We start from the raw sequence: 19,104 nt of genomic DNA, 5'->3' as shown, positions 1-19,104 counted from the left end.
CTCACGTTTTACACTTCAGTCAGCTGCTTCCTCAGAGCAGGAGCAGGAGACTCATGTCACACTTTCAGATCCAATGTAATGTGGAAAATGTAAAAACTTCAGAGCAGAAAGAAAAATGACTCGTTCAGCTTCAGATGACTTTGTAGTGATCAGCTGTTCCTCTCTCTCTCTCTCTGTGTCTCTCTGTGTCTCTCTACCACAGTGCTGATTGGCTGGGCCCGTTGACGAGCAGCCCTCAGACCTCCTCAGATTGTAAACCAAACTAAAGTTGCTGGTTCAACTCCGCCAAGCCTCAGACCCACGGCATCGACTGTTACAAAGAGAGAAATCAATGCAACAACAACAAACGGAGTTCCCCACAGGAACTTTGACCACTTTGACCAAAAACAGTCGGTTTGATTGATTTTTTCCTCCTTCAGCTCGACTCTATCAAACTCTGCAGTCGAGTCGTCTGACACGTGTTTCTCCTGGTGGCCGTCTTCAGATTGAGATTCTGCTGGAGCCTGATGTGAATGTTTGCTGCCGTCTCCTCTGATCCACGTGTTCCTGAGCTGCTCCTGTCGGGTCTCAGCGTGGTCGGATCAACCTGTGGTCAGTTTAAAGAGAAAGATGATATATATTTGAATATGATTCCTGAGAAACACGCGAGCTGCCTCAGAACTATTTTTATAGTGTCGGATCACAGATGTGCTATTTTAGCTGTGTTTTGTTGGCATGAAGTCTCGGTCCGGTTTGTGCCTCCTGCTGGTTCAGCATGATGACGTCAGGGGGTTCTGGTCGGGGAGTCGGACCCACACGGTGTTTGTGTCGTGCTGTCGTGTTGACTTCCTGCTCCTGTGTTTTACGTTCACGTTTCTTACGAGCACTTACCTTGTTCTCCCTGTGGTCTGAACACTTTCTTTCAACATGTATGCACGGTATTTTAAAAGTGTTTTTAATGTTTGCACATAGCAATTATGGAATAAAAGCTAATGAAATATATTTGATGCAACTGGGCATTAACTGTGGCAGCTTCTATCATCACTGACTGTAAGAAGGTCGTTAACTGTCCTCTGAAGTGTCGACGATGAAGACGAGAACATTCATTAGCAGGCTGTTTGTCTGAATGTGTAGCACTGATACTGCAGTACAACCTCACCCGCAGTAACTGTACACACACTACTACACATCTGTACTGCAGGCGCCTCTTCATGTGACGGACAGAAACACATTTACTTGCTTTTTAGACGAGAGTTAAAAAGGTTTATATCAGAATCATTTTACTCAGCAGCCAAAAACCTAAACGGGCTCCACGGAGCTCGTCAGCGAGGTGCACGCTGACACTTTCAGCTTAGCAGCAACACTGAAGGTGTAAATAACGTCTTCTCAAACTTCCTCTGATTTTAGCGTTGACTGTTCCTTTAAGTTTGAAGCTGAAGGCAGGAGGTGATTAGCCTAGCTTAGCATGAGTAGCTGAGGCAGGATGGAGCAGCATGTGACATCGGGTTTATTGAACCCAAAAAGATGACATAAAGCTTCCAGTCTTTATGCTAAGCTAAGCTAACCTCTGTACTGAACGTCTCATCTGTTGCTTTAATTCAGTTTGAAATGTAATTATTAAACCTGTAAACTTCACGTTATTAAAGTTTAGTCAAGATCGGCTGTGTTGATGCTGTCGGACGTTACGGAGCAGCGTCATGTGACCAGACGTCATGATGAACAGTGACACACCTTCTGTCCCATCAAACACTCAGCAGGTCAGTTCAGATCTGAGTCTCACATCCTGTTCACAGCTGCCATCAACATCTGTCCTGTGTGAGCCAATCAGTGCTCAGCTCTCAGCTGTGACCAGCGGTTTGTTCCGTTTCTCCTCCACCACTCTTAAATCACTACTTTTGTTAAGGGAGTCTGGTGAGGCTGTGTTACTGCCTCACACACCTGTGACTGGTGCTGATGGCAGGTCTGAACAGCAGCTCCGGACTGTACTGGAGTCTGTTGATATGAAGAAGGCTTTTATTGTGAAAGGTTAATGAGAGGATGTCTCCTGTTGGACGTCTGTCTGTCTTCATCGTCCTCCTTCCTGTTGTTACCATGGAGACACTAACGACCTGATCACAGTTTCACTCTGACTTTATTTATTTGCGGCTGCAGACGATGTTCTGGTGTTTCAGTCAGTCGAGCTGCTGAACACGACTGGATGTATTTTACCAACTGAAATAAACGTTGTCTCCTGTGATGTTGTGCACTCAGAGCTGCGAGTCTGTCTGAATGATTCATTAACGAAAGAACAATAAACACATTGTGAAGGTGAAGGTGGACGCTCGTCTTCCTCTGCTCTCACTCACACAGCAGACAGAACATGATACGGTACCGGGACGACCCAGCAGCCTTCAGCGGGCCTCGCTCAGCGCCTCGGCTCCGGCTCACAGCTGACAGCAGCTTGACCTCTGATTGGCTCAGCTTGACTCACATACCCAGAATGCCTCAGATACGGACGAGGACGCAGCGATGACAGCTGATGGTGTGGTTTACACACCGAGCAGCCGAATATGAATACTTTGTTTGTACTGCAGTAAAAGTACTCAGAGTACACAGTAGAAATACTGCGAGTCAGATGCTGAATCATCACAATCACTTAAATTTTATGAATATTTAGATTCTGTGGATCAAATGAACTCAAATGTTCATTGTTGAATACTTTCTGGTTCAATCGACGAGTTGTTTCTTCTGTAAAATGTCTTCGACTCAAAGATCTTCTCTTAAAACACGACTCGAAACATTTCATTGATTAACCAATCAATACTCGATGACATCAGGTCCAGTTCGATCACCACCGTCAGAAACATGTTCTGATGTTTGTTCCAGAGTGTCACTTCCGGTCAGCCGCGCTCTCTCCGGTCCGGAGGTGTCGAGGAATCCGGCCGGGCTGCTGCAGCGGTCGTGGACGCCGTGTGGGAGGATGTGAACCAGCTGGAATCTCACACCAGCTCCGGCACCGAGTTCTCCTGCTGGAGCGTCTGAAGCGTTTGTGAGCGTCGGTCCAAACCACAGAACCGCTGCTGGCCGGGCCTGGTGGACCCGAGTGGGTCAGTGAGAACCATCCATTCACCGAGACTGTCCACACACCGACAGGAGAGCACGGCTCGTGTTTCTAAAGCACACCTGACCTCAGAATCAGAACCAAAGTAACAGAGTACAAATACTTAGTTACTCTCCTTCAGTACATGTTTCCTGAACTACATGTGAACTTTCTCCTCCTCACAGCTTCAGATTGAATGAGACTCAACAATCAACTGTCTTTGTGGTGCGTTCAGGAACAGCTGGGACAAATCCTACTGATTCTACCTTTAACTTTAATAGTCTTTGAATTCTATTAATATGACGTGAGCTTCAGTTAGCTTTGAGCACAAATGTCCTTCAGAGGGAGACTTTTTACTCTGATACTCTGAGTACATGTCAGAGCTGTAATCTATTACTTTACTGGAGTAAACAAGCTGAATCAGTACTTCTACTTTTAGTACCTGAACGTAAACAGAAACAGAAACAGAAACAGCTGACAGCCAATCAACATCCTGAACATGTTTACTGAACAGTTACTCTGGATTTACAACTGAGGACATTTTAAAGGATCAATTCTGTATGTTTTGATTCATTGTGAGCAGGAAACACATCTGGTCAAACATCTGCATCTCCACTGAGGACGAGGCCGAACAGATGAGAGATATATATATAATATATAGATATTATATATTCCCCCGGCTGCTTTGAAATGATGATTCTTCTGCAGAGAGGCCGAAGGAGGCTGTGTGTGTGTGTGTGTGTGTGTGTGTGTGTGTGTGTGTGTGTGTGTGTGTGTGTGTGTGACCCGTCTCTGCCACCTTGAAGCCTTCTCACCCAAATGGACCGTCCAAATTGCCCCGGTTGTCTCACCATCAAAGCCTTCACATCAACAACAAACAGTCGTAATGTCGCCGGGTCACGCAGCGAGCAGCCTGGGAGGCCCTCTGATTGGCTGTGAAGATTAAGCTAACGTCGTATGCTAACATCAGAGGGAACACTAACTGACACACACACACACACACACACACACTGAACTGGACTCGAGTCCCGCCACTGATCCACGGCGCTGGTCCGTATCACCGCTCCAGATAATCAAAGGAAAATGTGATTCAAACCATGTGGACGAGAGCGTCTGCAGCGGAGACGAGCGGGAACACACGGCGTCTTCAGCCGTTTGATGATAAGTGAACGTGACGTAACAGAGCCCGGTGTTTTGATTCTGTACGACTGAACCGGTCAGAAGATAAGTTCAGTCTTTGTCTCCACAACACGTCCCTGAAGCTTCACAGTGAAACTGAAACACGTCGTCAGCGGGTGCACTGAGGCGGGTCGCCAGCCTCCACACTCGACCAGCTGACAGACTAATACTGCCGTTCATAGTCCTGCTACTAGCCTGGATAAAGTCTAAGGTATTTGTATCAAGACTGTTAATGTTTAAAAAATGTACTTATGGCTGATATAAACAAACACATTTAATATTGGTGCTGGCCTCAAAAGTCCAGTTCTGCTCAGGTTATAATCATACGTAATGTTTACATCAGCAGCTTATTCTCAACCATCCCTGTTCTCGTTTGTGTCCTTCAGCTGACCGAAACAGAAAGTGGGCCTTGGAGGACCATAAAGTCAAAGACCCGTCCATGGAGGAGGCTGTTGTTAAGACCCCCACACAACAAATGGTTCAGTCCATCCCCACCTGACCACAACAGCTCCAAGGGGAAATGTTTTTTCACCAGACAAGTCTACAAAACCTTTTTGCTCTTTGGACTGGGAGGATTGGCCTTTCTCTGAAAGTCTTACTGAGTTTTTGTGTGAGGAAAACAAAAGATGTAGACATTGTTTGTGAAACAAAGCCACATCTAAACGTGCAAAATCAGAAAGAAACAGCAAAAACAACCTGGAAATCAGATCACAAGACAAGAACTCACCAATGACCTCAACTCCTGTTTGTCAAACTAACACAGAGATAACTTTTTGCTGCAACTGTCATTTTCTCTTCCCCTGACTGCTCTCCACTTCATCGGCTGTAACGTAAGTTTGTTAGTGATTGGGTGCTGCTGCTACATCCAAGGACCAAATTAAATTATCAAATTGACAGACTTTCATTGATTTTTTGTATTATTAGGGCCCGAGCAGTATCTGTGCGAGGACCATATTGTTTCTGTAAGTTCAAATTGTTCATAGAGTAAAACCACAAGCTGCACACACACTTTCTCCTTTGTTGTGATCACATTAAAAACATGAACATTAATATTTAAAGTTCAGAGAGCATTTTTAGGCTCAGACTGAATTAGCTGAAAACAAACAGGTGAAGTGAGAGTGGAAAAAAAGCATTCAGAGAAAAATGTGACCATTACTGGTGCAGCTGAGGAGCCTGTGAACTATCCTGACTAAAAGGCCTTTTGGATTTATTTCAGGTCCCGTTTTCTATTTTATATTAATAAGTATTTAGTTTAAAACAAGGCTGACATGTAAAAAGCTTCAGTCAAATAAAGCCTCATTCAGAGATCCATTCAGAGACATAGAAAGTAATCAAATCTAAAACATTAAGACATTAAAACAGCATCTGAAAGACAGAACAGATAAAAAAGCTGATATAATAAGCTACAGATAAAAAAATGTATTAAATTAATGTACTTATTTGAAATACACAGTGAACAGTTATGAATTAGATGAGTAGACAGTTTTACTTCAATTACATTACTGACTATTTTTAAATAAGTAACTGTATCAGAACAAACATTTTAAATAACCCTCCTGATCCTCGTACAAGTAAACCAAACGTGTTCAGTCCTGAGAACATTTAGTGCTTTACAGACCAGTAATATGATTTTAAAGTGCAGGTAACAATGAGGCTGCATAATGATCATATAAACTACTGTCGCTGCTCAACATGACCTTTTATCTGTCTGCTTGGTGACATCACAGGCAGAACTGCAGGTATATTTCATATCAGCTGCTGGTCAAACGTTATAAACTCTCACAGCTGCTGTTAGCTTCATTCATGTGATAAGAGATGGAGAGAGGCTAACTTACTCAGACATTATTAAACAACACATGGTTTCTAAATCAGTCATTCCCAGAATAGGAATAGATACTGAAGGTAATGGAAGAGCTGCTCTCCATTACAGAAAGAAACTGTATACATCAAATATAGTTAAAGCTTTGAAAATGCCACTGAGAGGAGACATTGGACTCCATCAAAAGACTCAACACCTTCTTTAAAAATCTATAAAAACCACAACAGAGTGTAATTCAAAAAAAGGTTTTATTATGTAAATAACCAGCAAAGACAACAGTGCTCACTGTCTGAGCAGGTGAAACCAGAGTCAACAAACACCTGCAGCACCTGAAGGAGTTTCATCAGAAGACGATCCTCAGTTTTCCTGCTTCAGGTCCTGTGACGGCTCGTCTTATTCGTCTCAGCTGCTCGTCCGTCACCTGCAGGAAGAGAAAGAGGAGCAGTGGTAGTTTGATGGCTCTTTGTGGAGGTTTTGTGTTTGTTTGCTTTTAGAGGTTTTTGTTGGTTTTTAGAGGTTTTTGTTTTGTGTGTTTGTTTTTAGGGGTTTTTGTTTGTTTTTAGGGGTTTTCGTTTGTTTTTAGGGGTTTTTGTTTGATTTTAGGGGTTTTGTGTGTTTGTTTTTAGAGGTTTTTGTTTGTTTTTAGAGGTTTTGTGTGTTTGTTTTTAGGGGGTTTGTGTGTTTGTTTTTAGGGTTTTGTGTTTGTTTTTAGAGGTTTTGTGTGTTTGTTTTTAGGGGTTTTGTGTTTGTTTTTAGAGGTTTTGTGTGTTTGTTTTTAGGGGTTTAGTGTTCGTTTTTAGAGGTTTTGTGTGTTGTTTTTAGGGGTTTTGTGTGTTTGTTTTTAGGGGTTTTGTGTGTTTGTTTTTAGGGGTTTTTGTTTGTTTGTTTTTAGAGGTTTTGTGTGTTTTTAGGGGTTTTGTGTTGTTTTATGTTTGTTTGTTTTTAGAGGTTTTTGTTTGTTTTTAGAGGTTTTGTGTGTTTGTTTTTAGGGGTTTTGTGTTTGTTTTTAGAGGTTTTGTGTGTTTGTTTTTAGGGGTTTTGTGTGTTTGTTTTTAGGGGTTTTGTGTTTGTTTTTAGAGGTTTTGTGTGTTTGTTTTTAGGGGTTTTGTGTTTGTTTTTAGAGGTTTTGTGTGTTTGTTTTTAGGGGTTTAGTGTTTGTTTTTAGAGGTTTTGTGTGTTTGTTTTTAGGGGTTTTTGTTTGTTTTTAGAGGTTTTGTGTGTTTGTTTTTAGAGGTTTTGTGTGTTTGTTTTTAGAGGTTTTTGTTTGTTTTTAGGGGTTTTGTGTGTTTGTTTTTAGGGGTTTTGTGTTTGTTTTCAGAGGTTTTGTGTGTTTGTTTTTAGAGGTTTTGTTTGTTTTTAGGGGTTTTGTGTGTTTGTTTTTAGAGGTTTGTTTGTTTTTAGAGGTTTTTGTGTGTTTGTTTTTAGAGGTTTTTGTTTGTTATTTGTGTTTGTTTTTAGGGGTTTGTGTGTTTGTTTTTAGGGTTAAGTGTTTGTTTTTAGAGGTTTGTGTGTTTGTTTTTAGGGGTTAAGTGTTTGTTTTTAGAGGTTTTGTGTGTTTGTTTTTAGAGGTTTTGTGTGTTTGTTTTTAGAGGTTTTTGTTTGTTTTTAGGGGTTTTGTGTGTTTGTTTTTAGAGGTTTGTTTGTTTTTAGAGGTTTTTGTGTGTTTGTTTTTAGAGGTTTTTGTTTGTTATTTGTGTTTGTTTTTAGAGGTTTTGTGTGTCTGTGCAGGTTTTTATTGTTTTTGGAGGTTTTGTTTTGGTGGTAGTTGTTTGTCCTCCACAAAGAGACCTGGGTCTATTTTTGATGAGTTTTGAGTCTCCTTGTGGAGGTTTGAGTCCCTAACTTAGTTGTGTTTAACCTGAAATCACTTTTAATTATTTATTTACATGGAGTTTTACTTTAATTTGGAGGTAAATTTGAACATTTAGTTTTATGTTTAGTTTTGTTTTACTGAAAGGAAATATAAACAAGTCTGGTTACAGTGCCTAAATGCATTTATTTGATCTAATTCATAAAGTATTTAACATGTGTATACACTGAGAGCGACAACATTAGAACCAGTGACAGGTGAAATAAATAACATGGATCATTGTGTTCCAATGTCATGTTCGGCTGTGAAACCATGAGTCCTAGCATTCATGTGGATGTCTCTTTGACAAACACCAGTCACCCAAACACAGCTGCAGACCGAGTACACCCCCTCATGGCAGCAGCACTCCTTGATGGCAGTGCCCCCCCAGCAGGACAACGCGCCTGCAACGCTGCAAAAACTGCTCAGGAACGACCCGAGGAACGTGGGAAAGAGCTCAAGGTGTCAACCTGGCCTCCAGATCCCCCAGATCTCAGTCCACCTGAGCTTCCACTGGATGCAGTCTGAGCCAAGAACGATCCATGGGGGCCCCAACATGGATGGGAGTTGGTTCTGACGCATCCAATAGATGCTCAGCTGGATTGGGATCTGGAGAATGAGGAGGCCAGTTTGACACTTTGGGTTCTTTGCCATGAGGGGCTGTAGTTGATCTGAACGGTGTTTGGGTGGGTGGTGTTTGTCAAAGAGGATCCACAGAAATGACAGAACTCAAAGTTTCCCAGCAGAACATTTGATTGTAACAAGATGATCAATGCTCACTTCACTTGTCAGTTGTTTTAATATTGTGGCTGAACAGTGGAGATATACATGTTAAATACTTTTCATATTTAGCATAAATTGAGTTTTTCTATATTAAATATTCAAACATGTATTATTATAGATTAAGTGATCCAGCATTAAAAGCAGAAAGTTGAGAGCCAGTGTGCTGCATTTGGAGGACAATTATTTATCATTTGATTAATTAAGTGATGTCGGTATATTTATAAAGCAATTCTGTAGAAAGACAGCTGATTATTGAGTCTCATTCTCAGGTCGTCAAATAACGCACTTTGTGGGTTATTAACAGAGAGTCGAGTTGTTAAAAGTGAGAAGACTTGTATTTCAAGATATATATTTTTTTTTATATCCTGTATGTGTAAAAACATTCCTTGAATCCTGTGGGTTTTGAGGTGGGGCCTCAGTCTGCTCTGGTTGGTCGGTTCACACAAGCCTGATAACTGGTTTGCCTGGCAGACTACTAACAACTGGATTGCTGTTACTGAACTTTTGTGCCTAGAACTCTATGGTGGTGAACTGGTTGTCGTAGCTTTCTGCGCTCAACATTGTTTAGCTAACTTTGTTAGCCTGAAAAGCTTTATGCCACGATGTTTCTCCAGCAAAACAACAACTTCAAAGGCTTCATAAAGCTTATCAAGCACTCTCTGAACACACATTTGTGCACTCGAGTGGAGATGAACCTGAACTGAAAACAACCTTCAGTACACGCATAGGGATGCAGACAAGCTAACAACCGCTCAAACTGTCTGTAGCTATCAGTTTGCTGAACTTCCACCATGAACATGACCACAACAACTGCTTCCAAACGAAAAACGTCACCACAGCACAATCGGATCGTTATTAGTGGTCTGCTGGGCAGTGAGGCCCGAGGGCCCTGTAACAGCTTTATAATGATCTCTGCATGGTGTTATCAAGCAGGATGCTGTTACACAAAGTTGCAAAGAAATTGAATTCCTGCAATTTTTTTTTTATTTTGTTTTATCACAGAGTTCAACATTATCTTCAAGCAAAGGCATCGCGCCCATACACACTGAACTCGCGAGTGAAATCGGCATGGACAGATGAGGGCAGAGACCGGAGCCGCTTTAGTGGCGTCAGGCGAGCTTTTACCGTGGCCCTGAGCATGTCCCTAGCCAGGCACGAGGCCCAACTAAACACGTACACTTTGTGCACGATTCTACCATACCATAGGTGTCTGAACATGAGGGACCTGTAAGTTGGCGGGATGGCACAAGGGCTCGTAGGATACACTTCTACCAATACCAGCAGCTGATCAAAGGCCTGACTACTGCCATTCATAGAAAACACTGCTATCAGCTCCGATGGACAGCACTCGGGCATTTGCCATTGAAGATAGCTGAAGTCCAGTCAAGTTAACCTGTAACATACAATGATAACACCAGGTTTACCTGGCAGACCACTAACAACTGGATTGCTGTTACTGAACTTTTGTCCCTAAACAGCTCTATACAACGAGGCCTCCAAAACAACACTTCTCCGCTCAGTTCTGATGGTGTTGTAGCACTTAATTCACTGCACTTCTACCACGAATAAGAACGCCAATGTTAACACCAAGCTCTGCTCAACATAGTTTATACACTCAAAGGACGCAGACAAACTAACAACTGCTCAAGCAAAACCTTACACAGGCTGACAGAAATTAACATGTCTCCGGTTATTCTGCTGGTGTTTGGAGCTCATTTTGTTGCACCTCTACCATCAATGAGACCACAAGAACCGCTTCTCAACCAAAAACTTCACTACCGCACAGTTGCTCTTTCAAAACTGAATACGATCCTTATTAGTGGCCTGCTGGGCGAATAGGCTGAGGCTTATATTATGTTGAATCTACATAAATGAAGCTGTCCATTTAAAATGTATAAGTCCCAGCTAAAACCCACAGGGTTCAAAGGAAGAGGAAGTCATTTAAACAGGTTTTGTTTTACTGAGAGGAAATATTAACAAGTCTGGTTACAGTGCCTAAATGCATTTATTTGATCTAATTCATAAAGTATTTAACATGTGTATACACTGAGAGCGACAACATTAGAACCAGTGACAGGTGAAATAAATAACATGGATCATTGTGTTCCAATGTCATGTTCGGCTGTGAAACCAGGAGTCCTATCATTCATGTGGATGTCTCTTTGACAAACACCAGTCACCCAAACACAGCTGCAGACCGAGTACACCCCCTCATGGCAGCAGCACTGCTTGATGGCAGTGCCCCCCCAGCAGGACAACGCGCCTGCAACGCTGCAGAAACTGCTCAGGAACGACCCGAGGAACGTGGGAAAGAGCTCAAGGTGTCAACCTGGCCTCCAGATTCCCCCAGATCTCAATCCACCTGAGCTTCCACTGGATGCAGTCAGAGCCAAGAACGATCCACAGGGGCCCCAACGTGGATGGGAGTTGGTTCTGACGCATCCAATAGATGCTCAGCTGGATTGGGATCTGGAGAATGAGGAGGCCAGTTTGACACCTTGAGTTCTTTGCCATGAGGGGGTGTAGTTGGTCTGAACGGTGTTTGGGTGGGTGGTGTTTGTCAAAGAGGATCCACAGAAATGACAGAACTCAAAGTTTCCCAGCAGAACATTTGATTGTAACAAGATGATCAATGCTCACTTCACTTGTCAGTTGTTTTAATGTTGTGGCTGAACAGTGGAGATATACATGTTACATAAAATATGATTATATCATTTATATTACATATAAATGAGATCAAATAAATGCAGGCGTTCTAAACAGACAGACTGTTTATATTTCCTCTCAGTAAACAAAAAACATTTAAAATACTACTAAATTTAAAGAGCCGTGTCCTAACAGCGACACTATAGTGGCTTCTACCAACATAAACTGTCGGTATTCAACAACCTGTGAATGAAACTCAACTACCCTCTAGAATCATTTACTGATCCTAGAGTATTAATGAACAGCAACTGACACATCTCACACTTTCTGCCTTTAATTTTTGCCCCTACATTGCACTGACCTTGTTGGACCAGGTGTCTCTCCTGTCCGGGTCTGATCACCATACAGGTCAGAGATGTTCCACCTGAAGCTGAAGACAAGTCCCACTGTTCACCTGGAGAGAGGAGGAAGTACTTTAATATAACATGATGACTACATGCATATGTATGTGTGTGTGTGTGTGTTTGCGTATATATATTCTGATTATAGCAGTAAAAAAGAAGATGTAATCAGATTACAGACACATCTGGCAAAAAGGGGATTTCTTACAGGATTATAATTTTATAATAAAGAATGATACAGCAGTCTGTAACCATGTGCATGACATCACTTGAGGAGTCTCACATCACTCTGCACTGTAAAATCTGCTATAATCTGATTTAATAAATGTGTTTTTTAAAAGTAAACCAAAAGCAAACCAAATGCATTAAATCCTGAGAACATTTAGAGCTTTATAGACGAGTAACATGATTTTAAAGTCAGGGAGTCAGTGCAGTGATTTAAATAACACATAAACTTTAAATAACAGAACTGAGACAAACACACTGAATCCATTATGTGCAGCTACAATGAGGCTGCATAGTGTGTGTTAAACTACTTTAGCTGCTCAAAATGACCTTCTAGATGCTGACAAACTAACATTATTAAACACAACACATGAAGCCTGTTAGCTAACTGTGCTGTACTCAGATATTCAGCTGTAAGATGCTAGTATTAACAAGCTAACATTACACAGCAGGATAATGGCGTCATGCTAACACTCTCCAACAGACACACACGTTAGCTAACATGCAAACCTGTCTGTAAAAACACGACGATTAAATGACTCAGACGTCTTTATAAGCTCGTTATAGTGTCAGTACCCGTTAATAAAGGCAGCTGAGCCGCTGCTAACGTGTTTCCAAACCTGCAGTGCATCTGCAACAACTTTAAAGTCAGCTAGCTAACATAGCATAACATAACCACTCACTTACACTGACCAGCTAACGTTAGCTAAACAGCTTTCATGCCGTTCTAAATAATAAATACATTTTAAAAAGACTTCATGCCGACTTTACCGAAACTACCGTCTTGTTCTTAGATATTGACCAAAGTTTAATTAACTGTGAATTATTTATGTAATAAACATGGCAGAGATAAAACCGACCAAAATCACAATGGAGTTTGGTGCATGGAACAAAACACAACGTCCATCACGGATTTAATTGGCTGTAATTAAAGGATTATGTTCCAGCTGAATTTACCTCGACAGTTAACAGTTAAATGAGATGTCTTCAGCTTCTGTTCAGAGTCATTTCAGAAACATTTGAGCAACAAACAAATCTCACCACATGAGAGGGAGGCTGGCTCCATTTTAACCCGCACATAAGTAGAACTTACTTGGCAGACAGCGCATGAAGATAGTTAATATGTGGAGCTGCTGATATATGAAGAAACATCACCTGGGCTTATTACCTGAGATCAATAAGTATTAACTATCTGTACACCTCCCACACATACATGAATACACCTGTACTGAGCAGGTAACTGGACACATAAAGCAGATCGTACAGAACAGTTTACTCACCGTGTTCGTGTCCTCAGAGAAGAGCAGCTCCAAACAGAGTGACGATCAGTCAGCCGTTTTTGTACACATCCAACTTTTTGGAGGGAAATGCGCAACTTTCACGCGGGAAACGAGAGAGACCGCCCCTTTTGACGCGCACCACCTGTATTCGTCATAAAATCTGTGGGCGGGACTTATTTGACGTGGTTTACGTCATTCCAACCAGAGAATTCCTCAGTTATTCAAATCTGTTTAGCTCAGTCGGTAGAGTAGGAGTTCTGTAAGGAAAGATTTGTTTTTATCCTGAGTTCGAATCCCTGCAGGAGAAACTCAACTGCATCATATTTACTGTAACTTCTCTTGTCAAAGGTTAAGTTAAAAATTAGTAGAACGAACACAGATAAACACTTGTTAACAGGATACACAAAAAGCTACTTTTATTACATTTAATTTCTCTGGACTTCATTTGTTATTAATCCAAAACTAACTGAATGTAATCAAGTTACATTACTTTAATATTGTAATCGGATGCATTCAGGTAATTTGGACACCTCAGCTCAAGCGTTATTGATTTCTGTTCTGTACTTTTACCATAAAATGAGTTAAATTAAATGTGAATGATGACTTCATGGGGATGATGTCACAGAAAGAGGCAGGGCACTAGTACACATTATGTATGTAAGAATCTATTTCTAACCTTTTTATTATATATTGTTTATTTTGTACTTTTATTAATGTTTATTGATTAGGCTGTTGTGACACGCAGATATCCTCGTTTGCAGGATCAATAAAGGAATTCTGATTCTGATTCTGATTCAATCCCACTCATGGGAATTGCATGAGGAGGTCAGTGATGTGATATTCTGATCAGTCATAGATAAGAAAATGTTTCTAATATCTTATCATGTTATAGCTGTTGAAAAAAGAGAACAATTCTGGGAAAAACGGGACAGGTGGCATCTCTAACTGAGGCCCCAACACCTGCCGACACTGTGACAGAAGCCTCTGTAGAAAAGTGAGCGTCACAACCTCCAGACACGACCCGTCTCAGGGTCAGGGTTTGATCCAGTCGGTCCAATAACGTTCTAACGTACTGCAGTTAAACCGGCACTGAACCAGAAGTGAGCCGGCGACAGACACGACCAGGAACATCCTGATATTTTTATACAAGGGAACGTTTCCTTCACCTTCCCTCTGTCTGTCAGTCACGTACTGAGGAGGACTTTACACTGAACAGAACCAGAACTAGGCTGTGATGAGTAAGATGGGTGAACATTCGTGAATTTGAGCAAACGAGAGAGGGAACTGAAAATCTGGAGAGTCTGCAGCGTTCTAAAGGACGAAGAAACACGAGACGTCTCCATCAGCTCGTCTGCAGGAGTCAGTCAGACGGAGGCTGAGGAGCAGCTAGCAGCTGTTAGCTTAGCATCAGTGTTTAGCATCACTACATGTCTCTGAGTTAGCCTACAGACTCACAGTTTCGGAGGGTTACTATTTAAAATGTCTCCAACAGCATCAGAAATGAGAAAATCTTTGATACGTGTGCTGAGTCGTTGGCTTCAGGACCCCACAGAGGCCGGCTGGACCCTCGGGGCTCAGCGGTGACTTTTCCTGGAACCTGAACGCCTCTGAATCCATCCCAGCGTGACCTGGACTCCCCTGCGGGTCGGTTCTGTGACCCTGATATGGAAGTGAAGGATAAAAGGTTTACAAAGAGAGAGGAAGTCTTATCAGAGCCGCTGACTTCCTCTCCACAGAGATATGACAGCTTAGCGGCGCCCGTCACACACTGTCACGCCAGCGGGCCAGAAAATTACCCACAACTCCTTTTTAACAGCAGACAGGAGGGAGGAGGGGGGAGGAGGGGGGAGGAAACAAAGTTAAAGTCCTAATCTGACTCACTCTGGTCTGCTCAATCAGTCGTGTTTCAGCCAGCGGACGTTCTGATCCAGTTCTCTGCAGTGAGCCGGGTCAGCTGATCGTCACCTGTCGGCTTCCAGCCTTCATGTTCTGTAAATAAATCACTTCTGACCCGGCAGCATCACAAACAGTTCACCCAGAAACTAAACTCAGTCAGTATCCTCCTGCAGAGCCGGAGCTGGAGGAGTAAACACCCAGAGTCCAGCTGAGCAGAACCAGAGTCCAGCTGAGCAGCACCAGAGTCCAGCTGAGCAGAACCAGAGTCCAGCTGAGCAGCTCCAGAGTCCAGCTGAGCAGCTCCAGAGTCCAGCTGAGCAGAACCAGAGTCCAGCTGAGCAGAACCAGAGTCCAGCTGAGCAGCACCAGAGTCCAGCTGAGCAGCTCCAGAGTCCAGCTGAGCAGAACCAGAGTCCAGCTGAGCAGAACCAGAGTCCAGCTGAGCAGCACCAGAGTCCAGCTGAGGAGAACCAGAGTCCAGCTGAGCAGCACCAGAGTCCAGCTGAGCAGAACCAGAGTCCGGCTGAGCAGAACTAGAGTCCAGCTGAGCAGCACCAGAGTCCAGCTGAGCAGAACTAGAGTCCAGCTGAGCAGCTCCAGAGTCCAGCTGAGCAGCACCAGAGTCCAGCTGAGCAGAACCAGAGTCCAGCTGAGCAGCTCCAGAGTCCGGCTGAGCAGAACCAGAGTCCAGCTGAGCAGAACTAGAGTCCAGCTGAGCAGCACCAGAGTCCAGCTGAGCAGAACCAGAGTCCAGCTGAGCAGAACTACAGTCCAGCTGAGCAGAACCAGAGTCCAGCTGAGCAGCACCAGAGTCCAGCTGAGCAGAACTAGAGTCCAGCTGAGCAGAACCAGAGTCCAGCTGAGCAGCACCAGAGTCCAGCTGAGCAGAACTAGAGTCCAGCTGAGCAGAACTAGAGTCCAGCTGAGCAGCACCAGAGTCCAGCTGAGCAGAACTAGAGTCCAGCTGAGCAGAACTAGAGTCCAGCTGAGCAGCACCAGAGTCCAGCTAAGCAGAACCAGAGTCCAGCTGAGCAGCACCAGAGTCCAGCTGAGCAGAACTAGAGTCCAGCTGAGCAGAACCAGAGTCCAGCTTGTGTTCTCTACATCAGTTTGGATCTCGGTGCTGACAGAAACGTGGACCGGCCCTTTAAAACCACCCTGGATGTTTCGGTGATAGTCGGGCTGAAGATTCCCTCTGACACACCTGAGACTGATGTGTGTTCATCACCTCCATCACCTCCATCACCTCCTCCTCCTGGTCAGTGCAGTGTCCCAGCAGACAGAGGAGGAGGAGGAGGAGGAGGAGGGGGAGGAGGGGGAGGAGGAGGAGGAGGAGGAGGAGGAGGAGGAGGAGGGGGAGGAGGATGGTACCTCAAAGTTGTTCTTAAGTACTTAAGTAAATGTACTTAGTTACATTCCATGACTGACTTCAAGTTGATTTTGCTGATGGTGTACTTTTACTCACAGTGAAGTATTTTCACAGTAAAAATAGTGACTGTCATCATCATCGTGTGTGTGTGTGTGTGTGTGTGTGTGTGTGTGTGTGTGTGTGTGTGTGTGTGTGTTTTGGCGGGACAGGGGGAGTCTCTCTCTCTCTCTCTGCAGGGTTACATCACCGCCCCGCTGGATGTTGGGCTGCAGTCTGAGACGGCTTCACTTCAGTCTGCAGCAGGAGAACTACAGCAGGCGGCAGGAGAACTACAGGAGGCGGCAGGAGGACCAGAGGAGGCGGCAGGAGAACTACAGCAGGCGGCAGGAGAACTACAGGAGGCGGCAGGAGGACCAGAGGAGGCGGCAGGAGAACTACAGCAGGCGGCAGGAGAACTACAGGAGGCGGCAGGAGGACCAGAGGAGGCGGCAGCAGGAGAACTACAGCAGGCGGCAGGAGAACTACAGCAGGCGGCAGGAGAACTACAGGAGGCGGCAGGAGGACCAGAGGAGGCGGCAGGAGAACTACAGCAGGCGGCAGGAGAACTACAGGAGGCGGCAGGAGGACCAGAGGAGGCGGCAGGAGGACCAGAGGAGGCGGCAGGAGAACTACAGGAGGCGGCAGGAGTACCAGAGGAGGCGGCAGGAGAACTACAGGAGGCGGCAGGAGGACCAGAGGAGGCGGCAGGAGTACCAGAGGAGGCGGCAGGAGAACTACAGGAGGCGGCAGCCGGTGCGCCAACATGCGGACTGAGAGCAGCGAGCCGCCGGCCGCTCAGCTGTTTCACCCGGACCTGCTGTTCCGGGGCTGAGTCCGTCTCTTCTCAAGCGGGGACCCGGATCATGGACTGTGAGGTCCCTCTTCTCCTGGTCCCGCTCTCTCTCTCTGCTCCGCCAGCAGCTGAAAGTTTCTGAGAAGTTGTGCTGCGTCGCGCCGCGGTTCCTCCCCCGGTGCGTCTGCTGCGCGCTCGGCACAGACTTGGATAAGTTCCCTCCAGACTGACGCTCCGAGGGAATCCCGACCCTGTTCCCTGTGGGAGTCCCGACCCTGTTCCCTGTGGGAGTCCCGACCCGGTTCCCTGTGGGAGTCCCGACCCGGTTCCCTGTGGGAGTCTCGACCCGGTTCCCTGTGGGAGGATCTCCTGGACCCGGGCCTGTCCGCGGAGGACAGGATGGATAACTCGTGGTGCGTCCTGGCTCTGTGTATGCTCGTGCTCTCTCTGGGCTTCAGGATCGAGGAGGGCACGTGCCAACACTATTATCTCCTGCGTCCCATTCCCAGTGACACTCTGCCCGTAGTGGAGCTAAAAGAGGACCCGGACCCGGTGCTGGACCCCCGGGAGAAGGATCTGAACGAGACGGAGCTGAGGGGCGCGCTGGGCAGCCACTTCGACCCGCTCTTCATGTCCGTGCCCCCGCCGGAGGACCGGTACGCGGGGAGCGAGGACGGGAGCGAGGCGGAGCTGCGGCAGAAGCTGTCCGGAGCGATGCCCAAAGAGATCCGGGCCATGGAGTTCGAGGTCCAGCACGGCAAGAAGCAGAAGCCGAGCAGGAAGCTGCGGAGGAGGCTGCAGCTGTGGCTGTGGTCGTACGCCTTCTGCCCGGTGGTGTACGCGTGGACCGACCTGGGCAGCCGGTTCTGGCCGCGCTACGTGAAGACGGGCAGCTGCTACAATAAGCGGTCCTGTTCGGTCCCAGAAGGGATGTTCTGCAAACCCGCCAAATCGACTCATTTTACCATCCTGCGATGGCGCTGCCTGCAGAAAAAGGGAGGTCTGAAATGCGCCTGGATACCGGTCCAGTACCCGGTGGTGTCAGAGTGCAAGTGCTCCTGCCAGAACTGAGCCGAACTCTGCTCATTCACACACATGAACAACAACATGGACCCGTCCTGGGTCACCGAACTGTCGGACTGCTTCTGTTCTCTGTGAAGTGTAATAATAATAATAATAATAATAATAATAATAATAATAATAATAAGCTGCATTAATGAACGAGACTCAGTTAATTCAGTCAAGAGTTATTTATCTGTCAGCAACAAAACAAAAACCTTTAATTCAGTCTTTCTAAGGTCCCAGCTCATCACAGCCGGATGACCCACAAACAAAATGACTCAAATAGAAATAAATCCAGTTTAGCTGCAGCAGCAGTTTCCTGACATCTGGTCCAACATCTGTGAGGTCCGGTCCAGCAGACGCGTTCAGAACAGTGTCACTGCTGGAAATGTTCTGACTTCTGGGTCGGAACACGAAACATCCCGATTAGCAGTCCTGACATCTGGACAGAACCTGCAGGTCCAGCTGTGAGCGGTCCTGCTGCAGAACACAAACAGCAGCTTGATGTTTAAGAACTGCTGATTAAAGTTTAATGAGCGTTTGTTAACGACGGTTATTAAAACTGTTTATTTGATGCACATGTTGTTTTTATTGTTTCATGACAGAACTTTGTATAAAAGAAGTTCAGTACATTCATCTGATCGACTGGGTTTGGATCTGTTGTATTTATTTGTTCACGCGATGACAGAAATCATTCATGTTGTT

At 44.9% G+C, this 19,104-nt stretch overlaps 2 protein-coding genes and 1 long non-coding RNA gene across 7 annotated transcripts in view; 2 read left to right on the top strand and 1 right to left on the bottom strand.

Moving 5' to 3' along the window:
- ankfn1a (ankyrin repeat and fibronectin type III domain containing 1a) overlaps nt 1-2,230 on the top strand; it is a 69,839-nt gene extending 67,609 nt beyond the window's left edge. For all 5 annotated transcript variants that reach the window (XM_030400960.1, XM_030400959.1, XM_030400961.1 and 2 more), the window contains one exon: nt 203-2,230. The gene's annotated coding sequence lies outside the window, so the exon portion shown is untranslated. The remainder of the gene's footprint in view (nt 1-202) is intronic.
- A 4,063-nt stretch (nt 2,231-6,293) lies between these two features.
- On the bottom strand, nt 6,294-13,330 carry LOC115571510 (uncharacterized). The gene is made up of 3 exons (XR_003981939.1): nt 13,241-13,330; nt 11,696-11,788; nt 6,294-6,477 (listed from the first exon to the last, which is right to left on the bottom strand). It is a non-coding gene; the product is annotated as an uncharacterized LOC115571510 (long non-coding RNA).
- A 3,694-nt stretch (nt 13,331-17,024) lies between these two features.
- The window catches only part of nog3 (noggin 3), a 2,140-nt gene continuing 60 nt past the window's right edge, over nt 17,025-19,104 (top strand). Inside the window, exon 1 of the mRNA XM_030400956.1 lies at nt 17,025-19,104. This exon is cut by the window's right edge and continues 60 nt beyond it. Within this exon, the coding sequence (XP_030256816.1) occupies nt 17,737-18,408 (672 nt within the window). The 5' untranslated portion in view covers nt 17,025-17,736 and the 3' untranslated portion in view covers nt 18,409-19,104.

The sequence above is a fragment of the Sparus aurata genome, chromosome 20, assembly GCF_900880675.1.
Source record: "Sparus aurata chromosome 20, fSpaAur1.1, whole genome shotgun sequence".
Classification (NCBI taxonomy): domain Eukaryota; kingdom Metazoa; phylum Chordata; class Actinopteri; order Spariformes; family Sparidae; genus Sparus; species Sparus aurata.
Note: the sequence above shows the minus strand (reverse complement) of the source record. Positions and strands in the feature narration are given on the sequence as shown.